Below are 20449 nucleotides of genomic sequence, written 5' to 3' on the forward strand. Positions count from 1 at the left end.
ACATTTTACCACTCCGTGACTTACGCATAACTTCCAGTGACTGTTGTATGAGAAGATATAACTCCTAAACGGTTGTAGAAGTTATCCATGAACCCCCGACCTCCTCAAATCCAGGAGAGGTTACAATTCCAATAACTGCTCCTAGGACACTATATAAACACTCGTTCAGACCAATGAAAGGTACGTTTTGACTACTCCCAAAAAGTTGGAACTCCAAAAATATAGAGAGAAAACTAACTTCGCCATCGGAGGGTTTTTGGCCGGCGATCCCGGTCACCTTTGATTGCTTTCCTTTGTTTTTCAGGCCATCAAGAAAGCAAGTGGTCCTTTCAAGTCTGAAGCATCCAGCCCACTGATTTTCCTTGCATCATCAAAACCTATTGTAGCATTTTAGAAACTTTCGTAATAGCACTTAGTGGTTACCTATTACGATGGTTTCAAAACTGCTGCAATAGGTCTTTATCTACTACTTTCTTATTGCAACGGTTTTGAAACCACCACAATAAGCCTAAATTTTGCGGCAAAAAATATTTCAGGTTCCTACTCAAACAATTCGGGTTCCCACTAAACTTTTGGTATCGCACTCTCATCACACTTAAACTAAACACACACACACTCTCTCTCACTCTCATCGCTCTCAAGCACAAAAAAAACAAAAAATTAGACCTCACTCTCTCTCACTCTCCCTCTCTCTCTGTCACCGATCCACCGACCCTTAGATTCTATATGTGATTGGATGTTAGGAACATATGTCAACATTTTATGTATTGGCTAATTATTTGACAAAATGCACATTAATTGGATAGATCTAGGATGTGTTTAATACTTCAAAGAATAAGAGTTCAAGTCCAAGTATTGAAGCCATGCAAGTTTGTCCAAGAACCAAGTAATGAAGTGCTGAATTTTAAAACTCGACAGTTAGCTCAATAGATGGCTATCTGTCGAGGTTTATGAAACTCAGTTTTTCTGGACTGATTTTCATCCAATTCGTGAGTATGTATTTGAGCTTTATTTTCTCACAACCCTAAACATATATAAGGATTATTTTAAGGGTTGTATCAGGTTGTACAACTAAGAGCACAATTGCACAAGAGCATAATTCCTCAAGTGTAACTGGAAACCTAGTTTGCCTTAATTCTTAAGAAGCTGCTGTGATTGTACACCATAGGGTTTTGTGACCAAGAAATTTCATGATCTTCATCTGTTGAAGAACAGTAGAACTTTGTAGCCAACATCTTTCTCAAGTTGGTGATCAAGTTGCGTACTAGGATCCGTACATCTTTTGGTTAGTCACGTACTGGGAGCCATGCAATACAAGCAGAGATTGTCACTACAAAACAAGTCCAATTGGGTATTGGGGTAAGGGTTCAACTGTACGTTGGTATAAGGTACTGGGATTCCTTTACTTGTAACCGCTTGTTTTGATAATAGTGGATTCTCAGGAGTGGTGACCTTAAAATCACCCAGTGAGGTTTTTGCCATGTAGGTTTTTGCCATGTAGGTTTTCCCCATTCGTAAACAAATTGCCGTGTCAAATTTAATTTCCGTTGCATTTAGTTATTTGGTGATTTGTTTGTGCTGCTACGCTCATTGCATGTAATTGAACCTAATTAATTCACTTGGCTAATTAATTGGTTAATTCGTTACAAGGGGTCAATACATTTTTGGCCTATCAGTAATCATGTAAAGGAGATTAATTAGTGAATTAATTGCATTACGTAATACAATTTCATTTTGTTTTGAGGATTGTATTGTGAATTTTTTCCCCTTCTAATTAAATTGGTTCAGTTTGTGAGTATTTAGGCTGTTATCTAGCATATAATGTTGGTTTTTTTTTTCTAGTTTGACAATGTGATCAACAGTTGCTTTGTATATATATGTTTTTTATAACTATCAAATTTGTATTGTTAAGTTATAGCACACATGAATGGGAAGGAAGAGCCGTTTGAGTTCGTTTATGTTGGTGAATGCTCTTCACAAGTAGAATCCAATGAAGACCAGGCAGTTGAAGAAACCCCTTCAACTGAGGAAGATAGATGACATTCCCTTAGGAGTGATGATGAGACACAACCACTGGGTTCTTTTTATTTTGTATGATCTCATAGTTTGAAATTATAAGTACTTTGTAATTTGATACAACTTGTTGGTGGTTTAATAGATACTGAAGACATACCCGTGGCTGGAGCGGACAATGTACGTAAAAAACGTGGAATTAACAAGTTTGATGATGTTTGGAAACTTCCCCCAAGGAAAAGACTCTTCTTGAGAGTAAATAAAACAAGTCAATCGATTGGCCAAAAACTGGTTCTTGGGCAAGATGGTTAGGAACTTTGGCTAGAATGCCATCAATGTGCCCAATTAGTTACATTCATTGGCCTTTAGTGCCGCAACAATATAAGAACCTATGTTGGGCAGCCATTTAGGTATTACACTAAAAAATAATGGTAAAAGGGGTTTCTTTATTACTTGTTCAAAGTATTATGCAAGTTCGTTATTATGTTGAAAATGTGACATGTGTTAACTTAACTTTATCCATAGTAGGAGCAATGGATAATTCCTGCAAACCGCATCAAACCTGCCAAGCAGAGGAAGTGGACTTTGTCACGGATTGGGAAGCTGTGGAGGAGCCAAAAAGCTTATTTCAAGGAGAAGTACTGCATGGAGGGCCTTGATAAGGAAGATTTACTCAAGCTGAGATTGTTAGAGGTTGATCTTGATCAATTTCACACATAGTGGAGTACTGGTTTTCTAAGCCAGACATGGTATGAATATTTTCAGTATTAGATATGTTTTGCTTTTTATATGATCTATGTTTAAAAGTATTATATTCAGTGGACTTGAAGAATATATTAGACTGTTTTTGTAATTGGTTGTAATTTTGTTGAAATGTTTGTAGGAATTGTCTAAAGCGAACATAGCCCGCCATTAGAAGTAGGAGGAGATACATACTTATGGATCCAGAAGCTTTGATTAGACCGTGGATCTCCTTGTAAGAACTAAATTTTATATATTACTAACATGCAAAAAAAAAAAAACATAAATTATTTTGCATTTAAAGAAGGAAATGTGTTTCAACACCATTGCTCTATTTGAATGAATGTAATGACCATGTTGTAGGAAAAAATGAATCGAAAGTCAATAGAGAGAGCAGAGTTTTTATGAAGTGGTGTATTCACACAAAGATGGTACTGTTGTTACAGCAAAAGCGGCAAAAAACTTTGTAAGTATTATATAGAAAGTACCTAGGAGATATTATACCTAACTCATGTTGTCAAGTGTGGTATTATAATTGTTGCTAATATATTGTGTTGGTTATTTATGAATATTAGGCAAAGATGAAAGAGCTATTGGTAGCTAGATCACAGTTGCAGAGTGAGGCTAGTGAGGGAGGTGTTTTATGGTGAGCTGATGATGCATTTGCACAAGTCATGGGTCTAGAGAGAGGTGGCCGTGTTCGGGGGGTAGGCTTTGGACCAACCCCTTCTGGCACTCATATGAGGATCATAGAAAACTGTATGCCACCATCGACATCCACTGCAACAGACCAAAGGATTAAGGAGATAACTATTGAAATAGCTTAGTTGAAGGAGAAATGCCATAATGTTGATGCCTTGAAAACTGAAGTGATGTTGATGAGGAAAACGTTTTCTCAATTGAACCCAATGTTTACTATCTCACAGGTAAAAAAGTTCGAAGTCCATTAGCCACATTTTTTATAACTAAATGTTATAATATTTGCACTATAATGAACATTAGCCTTAAAGAGGATTGGACTTGTATATCAACACATAGCCTTAAATAGAGATTGATGGAGATTTTTCCGGTAAGAAGAGGGCCATTGTGGTATTGGAAGAATAAAGGTTGTTGGGATTGATGGAGATTTTTCTAGTAAGAAGAGGACCATTGTGATATTGGAAGAGTAAAGGTTGTTGGGTTTTAGCTGAACTAGCAAGCCTCCTTATTGCTAAGTTGAAATGGAAGAAAGAGATTACAAGAACTAGTTGTAGTAATAGGTGTGTGGAAACTAAAGAAGCCATGATAAATTTTAGAGGTGCAATCTCTGTTGAAGTGTTTACTAAGTACTAAAGATAAGAAATTGAGAATTGAGAAAGTAATAAGAAGCTAGACTATACTATTGAGACCAGGTTGTGGAGAAGAAGAATTGAGTAGAAATATATATGTGTTCAAGTGCATGTGCCACGTTATTCATGTAGTTATGTAATGTATTCATTTGGTAATAGACTAGTGATATTGTGTCATTTAGCTACTAACGTTGTTGTTAAATAAGCTAATCTATTGTGCATTTATTATATTGTAGGACGGAGATGATGATTTGGCAACTGATGTCCATTCTCCATGTGATCAATGCTTATCATCTAATGACAGGTATTAGGCGACGATGATGTAAATTGTGGGCCTTATTTTGGAATAGTTAGTTGGACATTTTGATATTTATAATAAAGATTCAAACTTCGATATATATATATATATGTCATAGTTAAAAACTTTATTATAACATTCTAGACGTTGATGACATAGATTGTGGGCTTTATTTTGGAGTAGTTAGTTGGACATTTTGATATTTATAATAAAGTTTCAAACTTTGATATATATATGTGTGTGTGTGTGTGCGCGCGCGCGCGCACGTCTCATATTTGGAAACTTTATTATAACATTCTAGACAATTGAAATGTATTCTTTTGTGCAAAACATTTTACACAGTTGGAATTAGGGGTGTTCACCAAACCGCAAAAACCGCACCAAAACCGCCCCCAAAATGACATAACTGCACCGCACCGCAAGTAATTTTACACCGTACTGCACCACACCGCATAGTGCAGTGCGGTTTGTGATTTTATAATAAGAAAACCGCACAAACCGCACCGCACTGCACCTTCTTTATATATTAATATTTTTAATAGTAAATATATTATTAATAGTTTAATAACCCTAGTTTAAAAAAAATAAAAATTTTCATAATTCTAGCAAGTGATAATTAGGAAAGCCAGCCCAAAATAAAGAAAAACTAGCTTAATAGTTTAAAATTTGGACTAAAACAAAGGGAAAAATTAGTTTTGGGCTGGGTAGAAAAACCCAAAATTCGAAAAATATCAACTTCAAATCATTCAAACCGCATCTTATTCACCGCACCGTATATGTGACTGTAAAAATGAGGTGCGGTTATGATTTTGGCTAAACTTTAAACCGCACCGTACCACACTGCACCGCACATGTGACTGCAAAAATAAGGTGCGGTGCAGTTATGGTTTTAGTTAAACCGCGCCGCAAAGTGCGGTGCTACAAATGATCCAAAACTGAACCGCATCGCACCGCGAACACCCCTAGTTGGAATGTATTATTTTGTTCATAATATTCTAAACATTTGGGACGTATTATTTGGTGTGTGTGTGTGTATATATGTCATAGTTGGAAACTTTATTATAACATTCTAGACCATTGGAATGTATTCTTTTATGCATAACATTCTAGACTATTAGAATGCATTCTTTTGTGCATAACATTCTACTGGGTTGGAATGTATTATTATGTTTATAACATTCTAAATATTTGGGATGTATTATTTTATGCATAACATTCTAGACATTTAGGATGCATTATTTGGTATATATTTATTGATATGGTGTGATTAAATATATTTGGCTTGTTGGTTTAAAGTGGATCTGTTTTGGTATCTGGTATTGTATTTTGATTACATTATAGGTGATTGGAAAATGTATATTATAGGATATTAAAGCAATTTGTAGGGAAACATCACGGGTTTATTATAGGTGCCTAAAATAAAAAATTATATATATATATATATACACACACACACACACACACACACATATCGGCGGTTTTAAAACCGCTAGAATAGGGTATTGTTCTATTTTGTTGATTACCCTGTAGTGGTGTTTTCGAAACTGCTGCTATAGGTAGAGCCTATTATGATGTTTTAAAAACTTTGGTATACGGCTTATTTCTATATCCTTGAATGCTCTATACTAGTGGTTTTGAAAGTGCAGGCATAGGCAGGACCTATTATAGCGGTTTAAAACTACTAGTATATGATGTATTTTTATTTTCCTAAATACCCTGTAGGGGTGTTTCTGAAACTGCTAATATAGGTAGGGTCTATTACAGCGTTTTAAAAGTGTTGGTATAAGGTTTATTTCCATATCCTTAAATGACCTATACTGGTAGTTTCGAAAGCACAAGCATAGGCAGTACCTATTAAAGTGGTTTGAAACCACTAGTATAAAATGTATTTCTATTTCCCTACCCTATAGGGGCGGTTTTAAAACTGCTGTTGTTGAGGACTCTTTTTTCAGCCCACATGGCATTACTTCATTGGCAATCTATGCCACATGGTAAATCTCTTTAAAGCCAAAAATAAGCTCATATCTCATTCAACTACATTGATTGGACTCACATGGCCCGCGAGATCCTTACTTTAAGAGGCAGATTTATGGTTTACATTTCCTCTTCATCAATTGGGATCATAACCCCACGACATCATCAACATCAATATCAACATAAGATCGGGCTTAAGTCAAAACTCACAGCCCATATTACCTTTCTTACACTCATAGCAAGCAGCTTCTTTAACAAGAGCCCATATTTACACAAAATGACAACAAAACCCGAGATACGTCATCTCATCTTCGACTTATGCTTTAAGCTCATAAGTCTCTTTGGGAAAATTTTGGGAGTTGTAGTTTGGAGGGCCAAGAGGTACATTCAGTAAAGTTCCAGCAGTTTAAAGTTGATAAAAGATTCTCCAACTCCCTGAACTTTGACGAGTCCGTGTGTAGTGGGTAACATATGGTAAACATCTCTTATCACATAGCACTTAAAATGATAAGATTCCCCATTGCTCTTATCCTAAAACTTAATTTTCATTATGTGACAAATACTCAATATCTCCATCCATCTTAATGCTGAACAAATAACTGTTCATTCAATCCCCAACTGTTGCTATACAAATTTAGAAACTTCATTATATTATTCTACATAAATATTATTACTACTTTCAGCTAAAATTCAACTCAAACACATGGCCTAATCTAATTGGCTATCTTTAATCTCCAACTATATACAAAATATTCAAGATATCTCTGATACTCAGCTTTTGTCTGCCACAATCAGACCATACATTTCTCTGCCAGCTGCCAGAGCAGAGCATTAAATACTCTTCTTGCTCACCAAGATTATGTCACAGCATAATGAGACCTTGACTAGATCTCTAGAGCTTCATTAACTTTCAACCAATCCTTCTATTACTTGCTAAAAATGTGTTGTAATGGAACCTTGCACCAAAAACACAAACACCCGAAAAGGGAAACATTTAATTTCCAGTAGAACCCCATCAATGTATTCAGCATTTGACACCTGGCTTGAAGTGATATCATTAGCCATTTAATGCTGAAATCCCAGCAACCAGCTGTTATATCCAAAATAGCAAGTACCCTTGAAAGAGATCTTACCATTTTCGGCCAAATCCATAAAATAAATGCTGAATGTCCTCTCCAGCAGTCTGAAATCACCTAGTTGACCTCATTTGCTTCTGCCCAATGCAACAGCTGTCTCATGATAGCAGTGATAGCTGTCTCATGATAGCTGTCACAGATTTTTCTGACAGCTGAGACAGCTTTTTCAGAACAGTTGTAACAATTGACCCAACAGCCTTAGTATTACTGATTTTTCACATTTGGCTAAAACCAAAACCAACTAAAGTAACTTTATTTTTTTTTGCCAAATACCTTTCTTTTTTGCTGCTCTTTCCCAAGTAGCTCTTACCCAAAACAACAAGAACATCTTAAAGTTAAACATACAATTTTTGACCAAATCTTAGGATGGATTCTCTGAAGATTCATTGCTAGTTATGACAAATTTTGACTGAGATTCTTTGCAAAAATACCTTCTTAAACTCAGCTAAATAGAACCCTCTATCAACACCTCAAGAGAACACCAATGGGGAGAAGAACAACTCTTTCAAAAACTTTTCTATTCTCTCTCCCCCCAATTATCCTATGAAGCTCTTAATAAAGTTCTGAGTTTTAGTTTCCAAATCAGGAACGAAACTCTTTAGCCCTTAGCTCATAAATGCCCTTCATAAGCCTTCATACATCCCAACAGAAAATCCCAACAGCCTTGTTAACCATAGTACGACACTATTACCCTCTTATACTCATTCTCTCACTCTCCAGATTTAGAAAATATGTTTATCTTACTGCTCCTATCTCCAAATGCTTAAACACATCTCCATGTTTTTCTCTTACAAAATCTTTCCTCTTGGAAAGTAATCTCTACCACTTTCCCAGCGGTTATAATCTCATATTTTTACTATCTTTAACCTCCATATCTCTCATACTTCCACGTGTCATACATATTACAAATACTACATCCCACAAAACATCTATATCTTTTACCATCTCCACGCTTGTCAAGAGATATCAAACACTTATACTAAAAACCCTTCTCATGGAAGGCATAAACTTCTAATGCTAAAGCCTTTCTCCTAGAAGGCACCAAGATCTCATATCAAGGCCTTTCTCATGGAAGGCACAAATCCATCTTACGTAAAGCTCTTCATTTAGAAGACACCAATACTCCATACAAAAGCACTTCTCATGAAAGGCAACGCATTCATAACTTCACAACAACTAAAAGAGCATTGTTAAGGGGAAAACTCATTTAAGTGCATGATAAGAGGGGCAAACTTAACCAGCCCCTACACATAGCTGGACATACTCTCTCTCCCTCCAGTTGCACCTATTTTTCCCTCTCAATTTTGAAGTTGGCAAACTGCATCTCTACCGCTGGGGTCACTCTGCTGGGATATTATCAACTCATAGAAGTTGTACAGCTAGGGCTGCAAACCATCAGAGATAAGTGACTTTGCTTCCATATCTTTAAATTTACATCATTGAATACATGATTACTTCACATTTAAATACATATTATTTTATTCCAACTACTATTACAACTATTAATCAAGGCTTAAACTCATTTAAATACATGATAAGAGGGGCAAGCTTAATTAGCCTCTACCGCTGGCATTCTTCTGGAATCCTATCAACTCACTAATGCTACACAACTGGAGCTATAAACCATATAAAGATAAGTGACTTTGCTTCCATATCTTTAAATTTATGTCATTGAGTACATGATTACTTTACTTCTAAATAAATACTACTTTATCTCAACTGTTATTACAACCACTAAACAAAGCTATCATATCAAATGCATATTATATATTTATTCGACCATTATCGTGATTCTTAGACTTTGGCTTTAATGGTTTTGTAGGCTTAAAAATACGCCGGTAGCCGTTGGACCACGTAGCCTAATGTTGAGTTCCAAACGCAACTCCCCAAATAGAACCCAGGCCTAGTAAGGTCACCCCTCCAACGGACCACATGTGGCTGGACAACTGAAAAAGGCCCCCGAACAGATGTTATTTTCATTTTTAAAAAGTGCCAATATAGATCTTGAAACTACTGATGAAGAATCTCCCACCACTTAAAAGAAAGCACCGAAATAGGGTCTCAAAACCACCGGGACCTATATTGCTTGTGTAGGTCAAGTGGACTTATTTCCACACTTGTTGTGTATCGCTACAAAATGCCGGGAAAAAAAGCGTCGAGATAGGGTCTCAAAACCGTTGGGACCTATATCGGCGGTTTTAAAACTGCCGGTGTACGTTAGGTAGATCTATTGTCATACTCGTTGCGCAACGCTACAAAACGTAAGGAAAAAAAGCGTTGGGATAGGCCATTTTAGGCTATATCGGCACTTTTTGGTGCTATCTTGATGGTTTAAAAACGCCAGGATAGCCCCGGATTTTTGTAGTGAAACTTTGCCCCAAAACTCAATGATTAAAATTAAATGTATGAAAACATAAAGACCAAAATTGTAAGTGGAGCTAGGGAGGTCGAGGAGTGGCAATTGCCTCTTAGCCCACCAAAAATGAAAAACTAATTTTTTTATTTTATTTTTTTTTCATTTTTTTGAGTTGTAACTAGTGGGAAGGGGAGGTAGACTCGAACGATATACATGAGACACCAAAAAGATGTCATCATTATTGAGCTATCACTTGAACCTTTAAAACGCATTTTTAATATTTTTTAACTCTCACACCCAACCTCATTTCCCCGGAAACATATCCTAGAGATATAGCAAGGGGGCTATAACCCAACTAGTTGAAGTTTGTAATGGAATTTTCGTAGAATTTACTAAAACCTAACGTTTATTTATTTGGTATATAGCCAATTTCTCGCATGGATGGGAACCATGAGAGAGAGGCATCGGCCTTCTTATGCTTGTAGGATGGTGACACATACATTTGTAAATTCCAGTACTTCTTTAAAGCTCTATCATTCATATAAAGTTCAAATCATTCATATCAAAAGGGACAAAAATGGCCCCCCAACCAACTCTATTTCCCCTCCCCCCCTTATTTTTTGGTGGATTTTTTTAATGTATTTTTGGGTAATACACGTCTTTTATATCATAATTATAAACAATATACTTTTATGTCTTTTACATATTAAGATTCATTCTAAAAATTAAAAGAAATTTTGTTTAGATTTATAATATCTTTTAAATTTCAAAATCTATAAAAGGAAAATGAAGGAGAAACAAAAACAAGATGAAATTAAAGAAGCTAAGGAGTAGGGAGAAGGGGGAAGAACTTTATTGTAAGGTGATCTCAAATCATATAGAATCTCAAATACTTTATATAATAATTTATTATTTTTTACAATTTTTTTTGTGGAAGTAATAAAATTTGGAGATAATTACATAAGAATATGGATTTGCATAAATTGTAGTCAATGTCTATCTAACTATCAAAAATATTCTATTCATAAGGGAAATTTTAACTTTGAAAACAAAATCTAAAAAAGGGCTTATTCATGTCCAAGAAAAAGAAAACTTTTAACATATAAACAAAATAGAAAGAATATCATTTTTTTTTTTAAAGTTTCCTTTCATTAATATATCACTTAACATACGTGTGTGTGTATTCATATAAATTTGGCCTCCTTAATCAAATCAAATCATGACTTCATCACAACCGAATAAAATAATAATAGGGTTAATTACATTTATCTCTCCTTAATTATTGAGTCATTCATACCGCTATTACTTGAATATGATATTTTTACACCTACAAAACAAATCATTATGCAACATTATATGACAATGACTCAACCAATTTTCTGAGAATGTACAATTATACTACTGTGACTTAGTTGGACATTTTCACAAACATAACTATAAACTAGTTATGAAAAATCTAAATTTGAAATCCCAAAATCAATCAACCAAAACAAATGGGTCAAGCCATCAACCCTAAGAGGATGCCACGCTTCTCCTTTAGTTTTGATTGAGTCAGCTTATTTGCTAATCCAATTCAATTTCATTTTGATCAGGTTTGTGATGGTCATCTACGATAGGTGTACGTGAGGCATGTTTTGGATTGATTTAAAAATAATAATTTTTATTTTATTTGTTTAAAATAAGGCGTTAAGTCTTGATTGAGTCAACTTATTTGCTAATCCAATTCAATTTCATTTTGATCAGGTTTGTGATGGTCATCTACGATAGGTGTACGTGAGGCGTGTTTTGGATTGATTTAAAAACAATAATTTTTATTTTATTTGTTTAAAATAAAGCGTTAAATATACTTTTCTCTCCCTTAACTATGGGCTATGTCGTTTGCAATTCCCCTCGCAACAAGAGGGAGATTGCTAATGGAATATAAAGGGAAATCAAAAGATTTTGTTGGGTCTTAATTAACAGCAAAGCGGACATTAGTCAATTCAATAGTTTAGGCAATGACCATCTTCTCAAAAAAAAAAAAAAAAAAAAAAGATTAGGCAACGACCCAATAGTTAAGGAGGACAATGTAATTAACCCATTAAAATATCTCATAAAATATATGGATGAAAGTGAATTTGTTTCCTATTAAATTCATGCTCAAAACTGTCATGGAGGCATAAAATATTATTGGACTTTGTTTATTTATTTTTGTATGAAAAGTAAACATGAATAAAAATTTAGAGTCACAAATTCTCTCACTCAAAGTTTTTTTTATTTTTATGGCTAATTATAGTTTCACATAATACCTTTACGTTTGATGTCCACTTTTTACACATGATGTGTGCTAAAATAATTGTGGGAGATGGAGAAATATCGTAGTGAGTGAAAGCATAAAATAGAGTAATACAAGAACACATAAAGAGTTACGTAATTTGGTTTAACAATCTACGTCCATAGAAGAAGCTCCTAAATGTTACATCTTTGATATATGAGTGAAGTACAAATATTATGTTATAATGAACCCAATACGACTTATTTATAATAAGCTTAATCCTAGACTAAACACAGTTAATAGATTTGCAATACGAGTATGTGTCTTGGCTTGAACACCAAGCATGATTGGGCTAAGGCTTTGATTACTTGGGTTAATATATCTCTAACACCCCTTCAGACTCAAGGTGGAAAATTGATGGAACTTTGAGTTTGGATAAGCTTGAGAAGATTCCCGTATTACAATAAACCCAATATAATTAACTTATTTATAATAGGCTTAACTTATTTATAATAAGTATGACTTGACTTGCACACCAAGGATGATTGAGTTTGGGCCTTGATTATTTGGGTTGATATATCTCTAACAACGTGTAACAATCAAAAGGCCTTTGCTTATTAGATATGAAGCTTTAAGGAATTTAGGAAAATCGAAAAGGACACTCTGGATGTGGAAATAGTACCAAAACATGAAACTAAACCCCCTCTCAAAACTTCCGGAAGTGTACATAAGCATATATATATATATATATATATATATATATATATATATATATATATATATATATATATATTAAGAAGTACATAAGCATACTTAATATCCCTTTAACTTGAAATAAATTCGGCAGCTTCTTTCTTTAGCAATTATTTAAACTTCAAAATTAACCATAGCTTTGGCGACGTAGGCATATATATGATAGAAGTGGTGCAAGAACGACTTGTTTTTTTCCTGTCCAATTATATCATCAACGACAAAGGGATAAATATTCTTATGATTTTGGATCCAAAGTTGGGTGAAAATCACTATGCTTAGTTAATGTCTTAATATCATGACTCAAATTAAACGAGTAAAAAAAAAAAAAAAAAATCCCTCACTGCTTTCCGTGGCATAGGTGCTGTCTTTATCTAACTGAATTATCTTATAATGCAATTATAGACACCCCAATTATTCAGTAATATCTGCTTTACTTAACCCCACAAGAAAACAAAAAAGCGTTCAAGGTTTTTGGGTCTTGTTCTTTTCATGCTTTCGATCTGTTTGGAATAAAGCATAAATGCGGACAATTCATTTTTCTTTTGTTTGGTTGAAGTGTTGAACTGCTATTTTGTTTTAAGGTTATTATTTTAATAAATGGAATGATTAACCCAAGAATTCTGACTACTTACTGTGATAAAGGAATCTGTGGTCACATGTAGTGATTCTTACGATTCTTACTTAAACTTCAGCCAAAGAAAAATAAAAAGAAAAAAAGATTCTTACTCAAACAAACAAAACTTCACGCCAGCTAGAGAGTTACTACTGGATCTACGTACTAGATTAGCCAATTGGGCCTGCAAATATCAGCATGGAAGACAGACTTTTGGCGCTTATTTCATTTTGTATTGTGCTTTATCTTCAGTCTTAGACATGATCAAGATACATAATCCTCTAATGGATTAGTGAAGATGCTGAAGTTGCATATATAAACTTGCACAAACTCTGTATGATTGTACGAATCATGGAGACAAGGCTCTAGCACGAACATAGAAAAAATTTCTTTTTACCTATTAGGGAATGTACAATCTAAATCACAAGATTTTCGTTGGATTGTATGGTAAAGTGACTGAGACAGGTCTTATGTGCAGCAAAACCTACAGCTTTGCAGTAACAAATGATTCAAAAGAAATGTTACTAAACAAGTGATGGTTCAAATCAGGATTCAAAAGCCTCCCTTGTTTCTTCCTGTATACTTTTCCTTTGGGTAAAGTTTTTTTCTAGTATATATTTGCCATCAATTTTTTTTCTTTCTGTTTCCCCTTCTTGGTGTGTTGATCAAGTTTGCAAACCATCACTTTAATTAAACAAATTGTAACATGTAATTTTGCATTGATACATAACTTCAAATAGGAAATCCTGATATAAATTTTCAGGTAGAATTGCGAACTGCATAGGATGTCATTTTTGTTGTGTTTTTTTTTTTAATATAAAATAAAATTTATCCTTTTTAGCTTGCAAAATTAGGAAAAAATAATGTTAAGGATACTACACATTTCATTTCATGACCTTTATAAATTAATGCGACACATTAATCAACAAAAGAAAAAAAAAATCTATCATTCTTTTTTAATGATTTTGGAATTCATCAATAATATTTATTTTTAAATAATTTTTTAAATATTATGTTATAAAATTTGTAATATGTTCAATATTTTTCAAAGAGAAAGAGTAATCTCTTTACGCCGACTAGAGTTCCTAGTTGGTGTAATAATTAGGTGTTTGAAACTAGTTTATAAACTATTTTTTTTCTTACTTTTTAGTTTTTATATACTGTTTTTTAAATTTTAAATTTTCTTTTTATAATTGTTCTCATTTTTTAAAGTACAAATATATTTTAAAACACTTTCAGCAAAAATTTATTAACATCTAAATCTCCTTTTACAATTTGCTCTACATGAAAAAAGAACAGAAATTTTCAAGTTCCAAGTATAATAAATAAAAGTTGTCCCCCCCTCCCCCATCTTAGTACATCTCATAATTCCAATCCACGTTCGCCAAACAATGTTTGTGAGAAGAGATTTTTATTTTTATTTATTATTATTATTTTTTTATGAATGAGTGGGAAGAGATATTGATGAAAGGAGACGACATGTTAAATATGTAGAAAATATTCTACGGTCTTTATTCAATACGCGGTGTGACATTTTAGTGAAATAACCTAATTAATTCGTCCTTGTGGGGGAGGAGGTGTATTTTGTCTTTTATTGTGGCATCACATGGCACAAGCAACCAAGTTGATCTCTCATATTCTATCTCTTCTGTGGAAGGATGGGAATGAAGGGTAGCTATCAATCATCAATAAACTCCATGTAAAAAAAAGAGATTAATTAATTAAACTAATTAATGAAATATTGGTTGTGTCTCTTTACCCCCACCAATAAAAAAAAGATATTTGTTTTGTCTCAAATCGCAATTTATGAGCACAAATTCGACAAAAGAGTGGCCGGCTAAGACAGCTATCTTAACTTACTCACTACCCTCTGTTCTGTAGAGTTGCCATAATCAGTTTGTTTATTTAAAGTGAAGCTTATCAGAAGTAATTAGCAACGTGCCACATTTGCTTAGAAAATCTCTATCCATACCCAACTAAACAGCGATGGATACTTAGTAATGATAATTTTGAGTAATGCTAAATAACAAAAATGCATGAGGGATATATACGTCAAGGAAAAAAAATAAAATAAAAGCAATGCAAACAAGCAAGAGGTATATCTGTATTACAGGGCTGGGTTGACTCAGTATCCTTGCTGCTTCAACTCATTCAGTTGAGCTTTTGTCATGACTTGAACAGTTGAACTTCGGTATATATATTTTTCTTTTTTATTGATAAGTTACACGCATATCCAATGATTTGTATCAGTGGTCTTATCTAAAATTAACACTTATAGAAAGGTAATGGGTCAGTTAAATTAAAGTTTATTAGCCTATAATAGTACAACATAATTGTAATGGCATAGTAACTTTTGCAAAAACAATGAGACAATCCTAGTCAATTTAACTTAAAGACAAACAGAGTAAAATGTATCCAGCATTTCTCTAACACATACCCTGCATATTGTGATTCACAATATGCAGGGTATGTGCCACAATCTATATATGGTAAGAGAAATGATAGCATTTCCTTGATACATAAAATATCGAATCCTTAAATTAATAATTAAAAAAAATGAAATATTCCTGAAAAGAGAAAACTTGCTTACTATTGCTAACTCCAGCTACAGTTGTCAAGCTAGTACGGACTCAAGGTTCAATTAACTAGTATAATTTTTGGCTTCATTCCATCTTGATAATCATTCAACAGAGACATTTCTCTAGTATATATATGGTTCAAGTAGCTACCAGAAAAAACTAGGAGTCTAACTTTCTCACTCTCTCTCTCTCTCTCTCTCTCTCTCTCAAGCACATAAATGTTTAACACACAAAAGCCATGTACATATAGACTTCCAACTCCCAAGACCTCATCTTTCTTGAACCTGCGAATTCAAATCTACAATTAGATAAAACCCTAGCTTTTCAATATATCCCACCCACCAATATTCACTGGATGCGTGTCAAACAAACAAGACCACATAGTTCCTCCCTCTCTTCCCTGAACTTCCAAGGCCGCCATGCAAGTCCAATCAACAGAAACCTAACTCTTTCCTACTTTTTCTTCATCAATTATTTACCAAACATAGCAGCCATGAAAGCTGAACTGAGAGGAAACACGTCTGTTTCTCTAAAAAACCCTAATCTCTTCAACAACACCCTTCACAGTCCTCTTTCAGGTGCCCTTAATGGGTGTCTCGGAAGCCTTGATGGAGCTTGTTTAGAAAAGCTTTTACTTCACTGTGCGAGTGCTCTAGAGACCAACGATGTTACTTTGGCTCAGCAAGTTATGTGGGTGCTAAACAATGTTGCTTCTTCTGTTGGTGACCCTAACCAAAGGCTTGCTTCTTGGTTTTTGAGGGCACTAATCTCAAGGGCCTCTAGGGTTTGCCCAACAGCGATGAATTTTAATGGAAGCAGCACCATTCAAAGGAGGTTGATGTCGGTGACCGAGCTAGCCGGGTATGTTGATCTAATCCCTTGGCATCGGTTCGGCTTTTGTGCATCAAATAGTGCCATTTTGAATGCAATTCAAGGGTTTCCAAGGGTTCATATCTTAGATTTTAGCATCACTCATTGTATGCAATGGCCTACTCTCATCGACACGCTGGCTAAAAGGCCAGAAGGTCCTCCTTCACTTCGAATCACAGTGCCCTCTAGTAGGCCACCGGTCCCTCCTTTACTTAATGTATCAACTGAAGAAGTGGGCCTTCGTTTGGGAAATTTTGCTAAGTTTAGGGATGTTCCTTTTGAATTTCGTGTCTTTGATAATTCATCCTCTCCATCTACATTAGATGAAGTAGTTAAGTGCAAAGAGTCACCTAGTTTTCACTTTGAATCTCTATTGGCCCATTTGAATCCTTCCACTCTAAACCTTAGGGATGATGAAGCTTTGGTAATAAATTGCCAACACTGGCTACGTTATTTGTCTGATGAGCAAAATGGGAGTCCTCATGGTGCTTCATTGAGAGACACTTTCCTAGATATAATTAAAAGCCTTAACCCTCAAATTATAGTGGTAGTTGATGAAGATTCTGATCTTAGTGCTTCAAGTCTCACATCAAGAATTACCACTTGCTTTAATTACCTATGGATACCCTTTGATGCCTTGGAAACTTTCTTGCCCAAAGAAAGTTGCCAAAGGATGGAATATGAATCCGATATTGGTCATAAAATTGAAAACATTATTAGTTTTGAAGGGTTTCAAAGAATAGAGAGGTTAGAGTCTGGCATTAAATTGTGCCAAAGAATGACTAACTCTGGTTGGGTAAGCATTCCGTTCTGCGAAGAGACTGTGAAGGAAGTGAAGGACTTGCTTGATGAACATGCCAGTGGATGGGGCATGAAGAAGGAAGAAGATATGTTGGTCCTCACATGGAAGGGTCATAACTCAGTCTTTGCCACGGCTTGGATCCCAAATGGGTTGGACGATTAAGCGGGTGTGGACTGAAGTGTCCTAACAAAATGCTACAAAAGTCGCTTAATTGGACCTACATTGAGATGGAGGTTGGGGTTTTCTTCAGTGGTCCAGATGATGAAGAGGCACTGACAAAACACGTTGCTTTTTTCTCTTTGTCAAAAGGCTGCAAATGGGCACAAGACAAAAATTGAAAAATCGGCAGCATTGTGAGAATAACTTCTATGCCTACTTTGTACTGGAGCTCTAGCAAAGCTCACATGAAGGGCAAAGAGATAAATTGTACATAATTGTCTTTGTACGTATGAGACAAAATCTTTATCACTTTTCTTCCCCATGTATGCATGTTCTTGTTTCAAGGAAGAATGAAAGTAACTCACTGACCCTTTCATAATCACATAGGTTATCGGTCCATAAATAACCAGTTATTTTCAACAACCTTGTTTTACATAAAAATTTATAAATGAGTCGACTTTAACTCATAACGAATAACACCGATGCTCAATTCTGGCTATAAATTTCCAGTATGTAAATCGTAGATATGGCATAAAAAAATGGAAATAGGATCCAAAATTTTCAGACAGGTCCAAAAGTCCTAATTTGATACCAGTTCACACCCAATCACAACCGATCCATACCCATCAACAAAAACCTAGAAATAGAATAACATCAATGCTCAATTCTCGCTACAGATTTCTAGTATCCAAATTGTGGATATGGCATAAAAAAATGGAAATAGGATCCAAAATTTTCAGATAGGTGGAGAATTTTGGCCTAAGACCAAGTGATGCTAAAACTGACTCTTGATAGGGGTAAGTTAATTTGAATTTTGATATGCTCAAAAAAATGGGTCAACCGCAAAAATCTACCATGAACTATATTATTGCTTATAATTTCACCCCAAATGTGATAACCGCCATGCCAATTATAACAAACCTCGTATATTACACTCCAGCATCTATCTAAATATTAAGTTTAATAGTTGCGTGCTTTGTACATGACCCTCAAACAATCATATGAACACTTTCAAGTTCTTTGATACCAGTTCACACCCAATCACAACTGATCCATACCCATCAACGAGCTTAATTAGACCGGAGACAAACACGAAACCAATGGCACATGAAATCACAACATTGTGAAATCCCTTTGAGATTAAATCCTATCGAGACACAATGGTAAGAAGAATGGAAATCACAAGATGCATCTGGTAGTATGCATGTTGCAGCAGAATAGGAATAAGCTAGGTGAGGAAAAAATGTGTGAGACCTAAAACTTTTAGGGCATATTTGATACACTGAACGTATATTACGTAGTAGCCTAAGTCCTTCAAAACAATAATTATTATATATTATTAGGAATAAAAAAAAGATGTTATAATAAAATAATTATTTGTATTCGTAAGTTTGGTTTTTACTTAAGAAAAGTTTGTAACAAATGATACATATCGAAAATTTATATTTTTAAAAATACATTAATTTTAAAATTTGTTACATGTATTAAAGAATAGCTATTACAATTATTTTAGAAATAAATATATCTATTTCAAAATTTAAGGAATATCTATTACTAAGAAATAACAATTTCTTGTAATAAAGATGCAACCAAATAAGTGAATGGTTATTATACATGAACAACTATTCTATTACAAGACCTATTACAAGACTTATTACAGCACATGTACACACCAAACGTGCCCTTAATATTGAAGAATTGCTTGGTTAGTTGATTATCTGGCTCTTTGCCTTGGTTCTAGAGTGATAATTTTTGTTTTACCAGTGATTGGGTTTAAGGAAAAATGTTTATTTTATTTCTTCGAGATTAATGGAGAAAAGAATATCATCTGAGTCATCTGGCTTTGATCTTGACAAACTGAAGGTAAAGTTCAATATCCCAATCTCTATATGTGACCAATTAAGTGTGGTACTTAAAAAAAAGTTTTATTACCCTAATGAAATCTACTTCTTTGGCTAATGTGACCGTAATCGGGAGGAATTTTGCTTACAAAATTCACAATTTAGTTGCCGTTCTATAATTTACTAAGGACTGTTTCTTTTTAAACTAATGTTTATCCTTTCAAATTGAATCAACAACAAAATAATTAATGATTTTTTTGCAATTTTTAGTTACTTCGCCTTATAGTGATTAATTCCTTATATAACCAGTGACTTCTGCTTAGCAATACATTTTAAAATTATTTGGTAAATAAATGTTTTTCAAAGACTATATAGGGAAATAGCCTTTTTTTAAGTGACCTCTTCTATTAAAGTAGAACTTGTTCAAGAGATAAGATACACATGCAGTAGCGAAACCAGGAATTTATCTTTAGGGGGAACCATATATAATTTTTTTTTTTTTTTTGTGAGTATGAAATGTAAAATATATAGTAATGTACATCATAACTCAATATGTGTTATAAAAAAAGTGTCTTAATTAAAATTAAACAATCATGAGACAAAATTGACAAAACAATTTAATATATTATAAGGAATATAAAAAAGAAAGCAATGAAAAATAAATTTAAAAAATCATAACAAAGCAAATAGTACTTGGAAAGAGTTAAGAACAATTGGTATCAGGGTATAGAT

General features: G+C 34.1%; 1 protein-coding gene across 1 annotated transcript; it reads left to right on the forward strand.

The window, feature by feature from the left end:
• The first annotated feature begins 16235 nt into the window (after positions 1-16235).
• On the forward strand, positions 16236-18311 carry LOC142638873 (scarecrow-like protein 32). The gene has a single exon (XM_075812941.1). The coding sequence runs from the start codon at positions 16401-16403 to the stop codon at positions 17877-17879; it is 1479 nt and encodes a 492-aa protein (XP_075669056.1). The 5' UTR covers positions 16236-16400; the 3' UTR covers positions 17880-18311.
• The last annotated feature ends 2138 nt before the right edge of the window (positions 18312-20449 follow it).

Source organism: Castanea sativa, chromosome 6, assembly GCF_040712315.1.
Source record: "Castanea sativa cultivar Marrone di Chiusa Pesio chromosome 6, ASM4071231v1".
In the NCBI taxonomy this organism is placed as follows: Eukaryota; Viridiplantae; Streptophyta; class Magnoliopsida; order Fagales; family Fagaceae; genus Castanea; species Castanea sativa.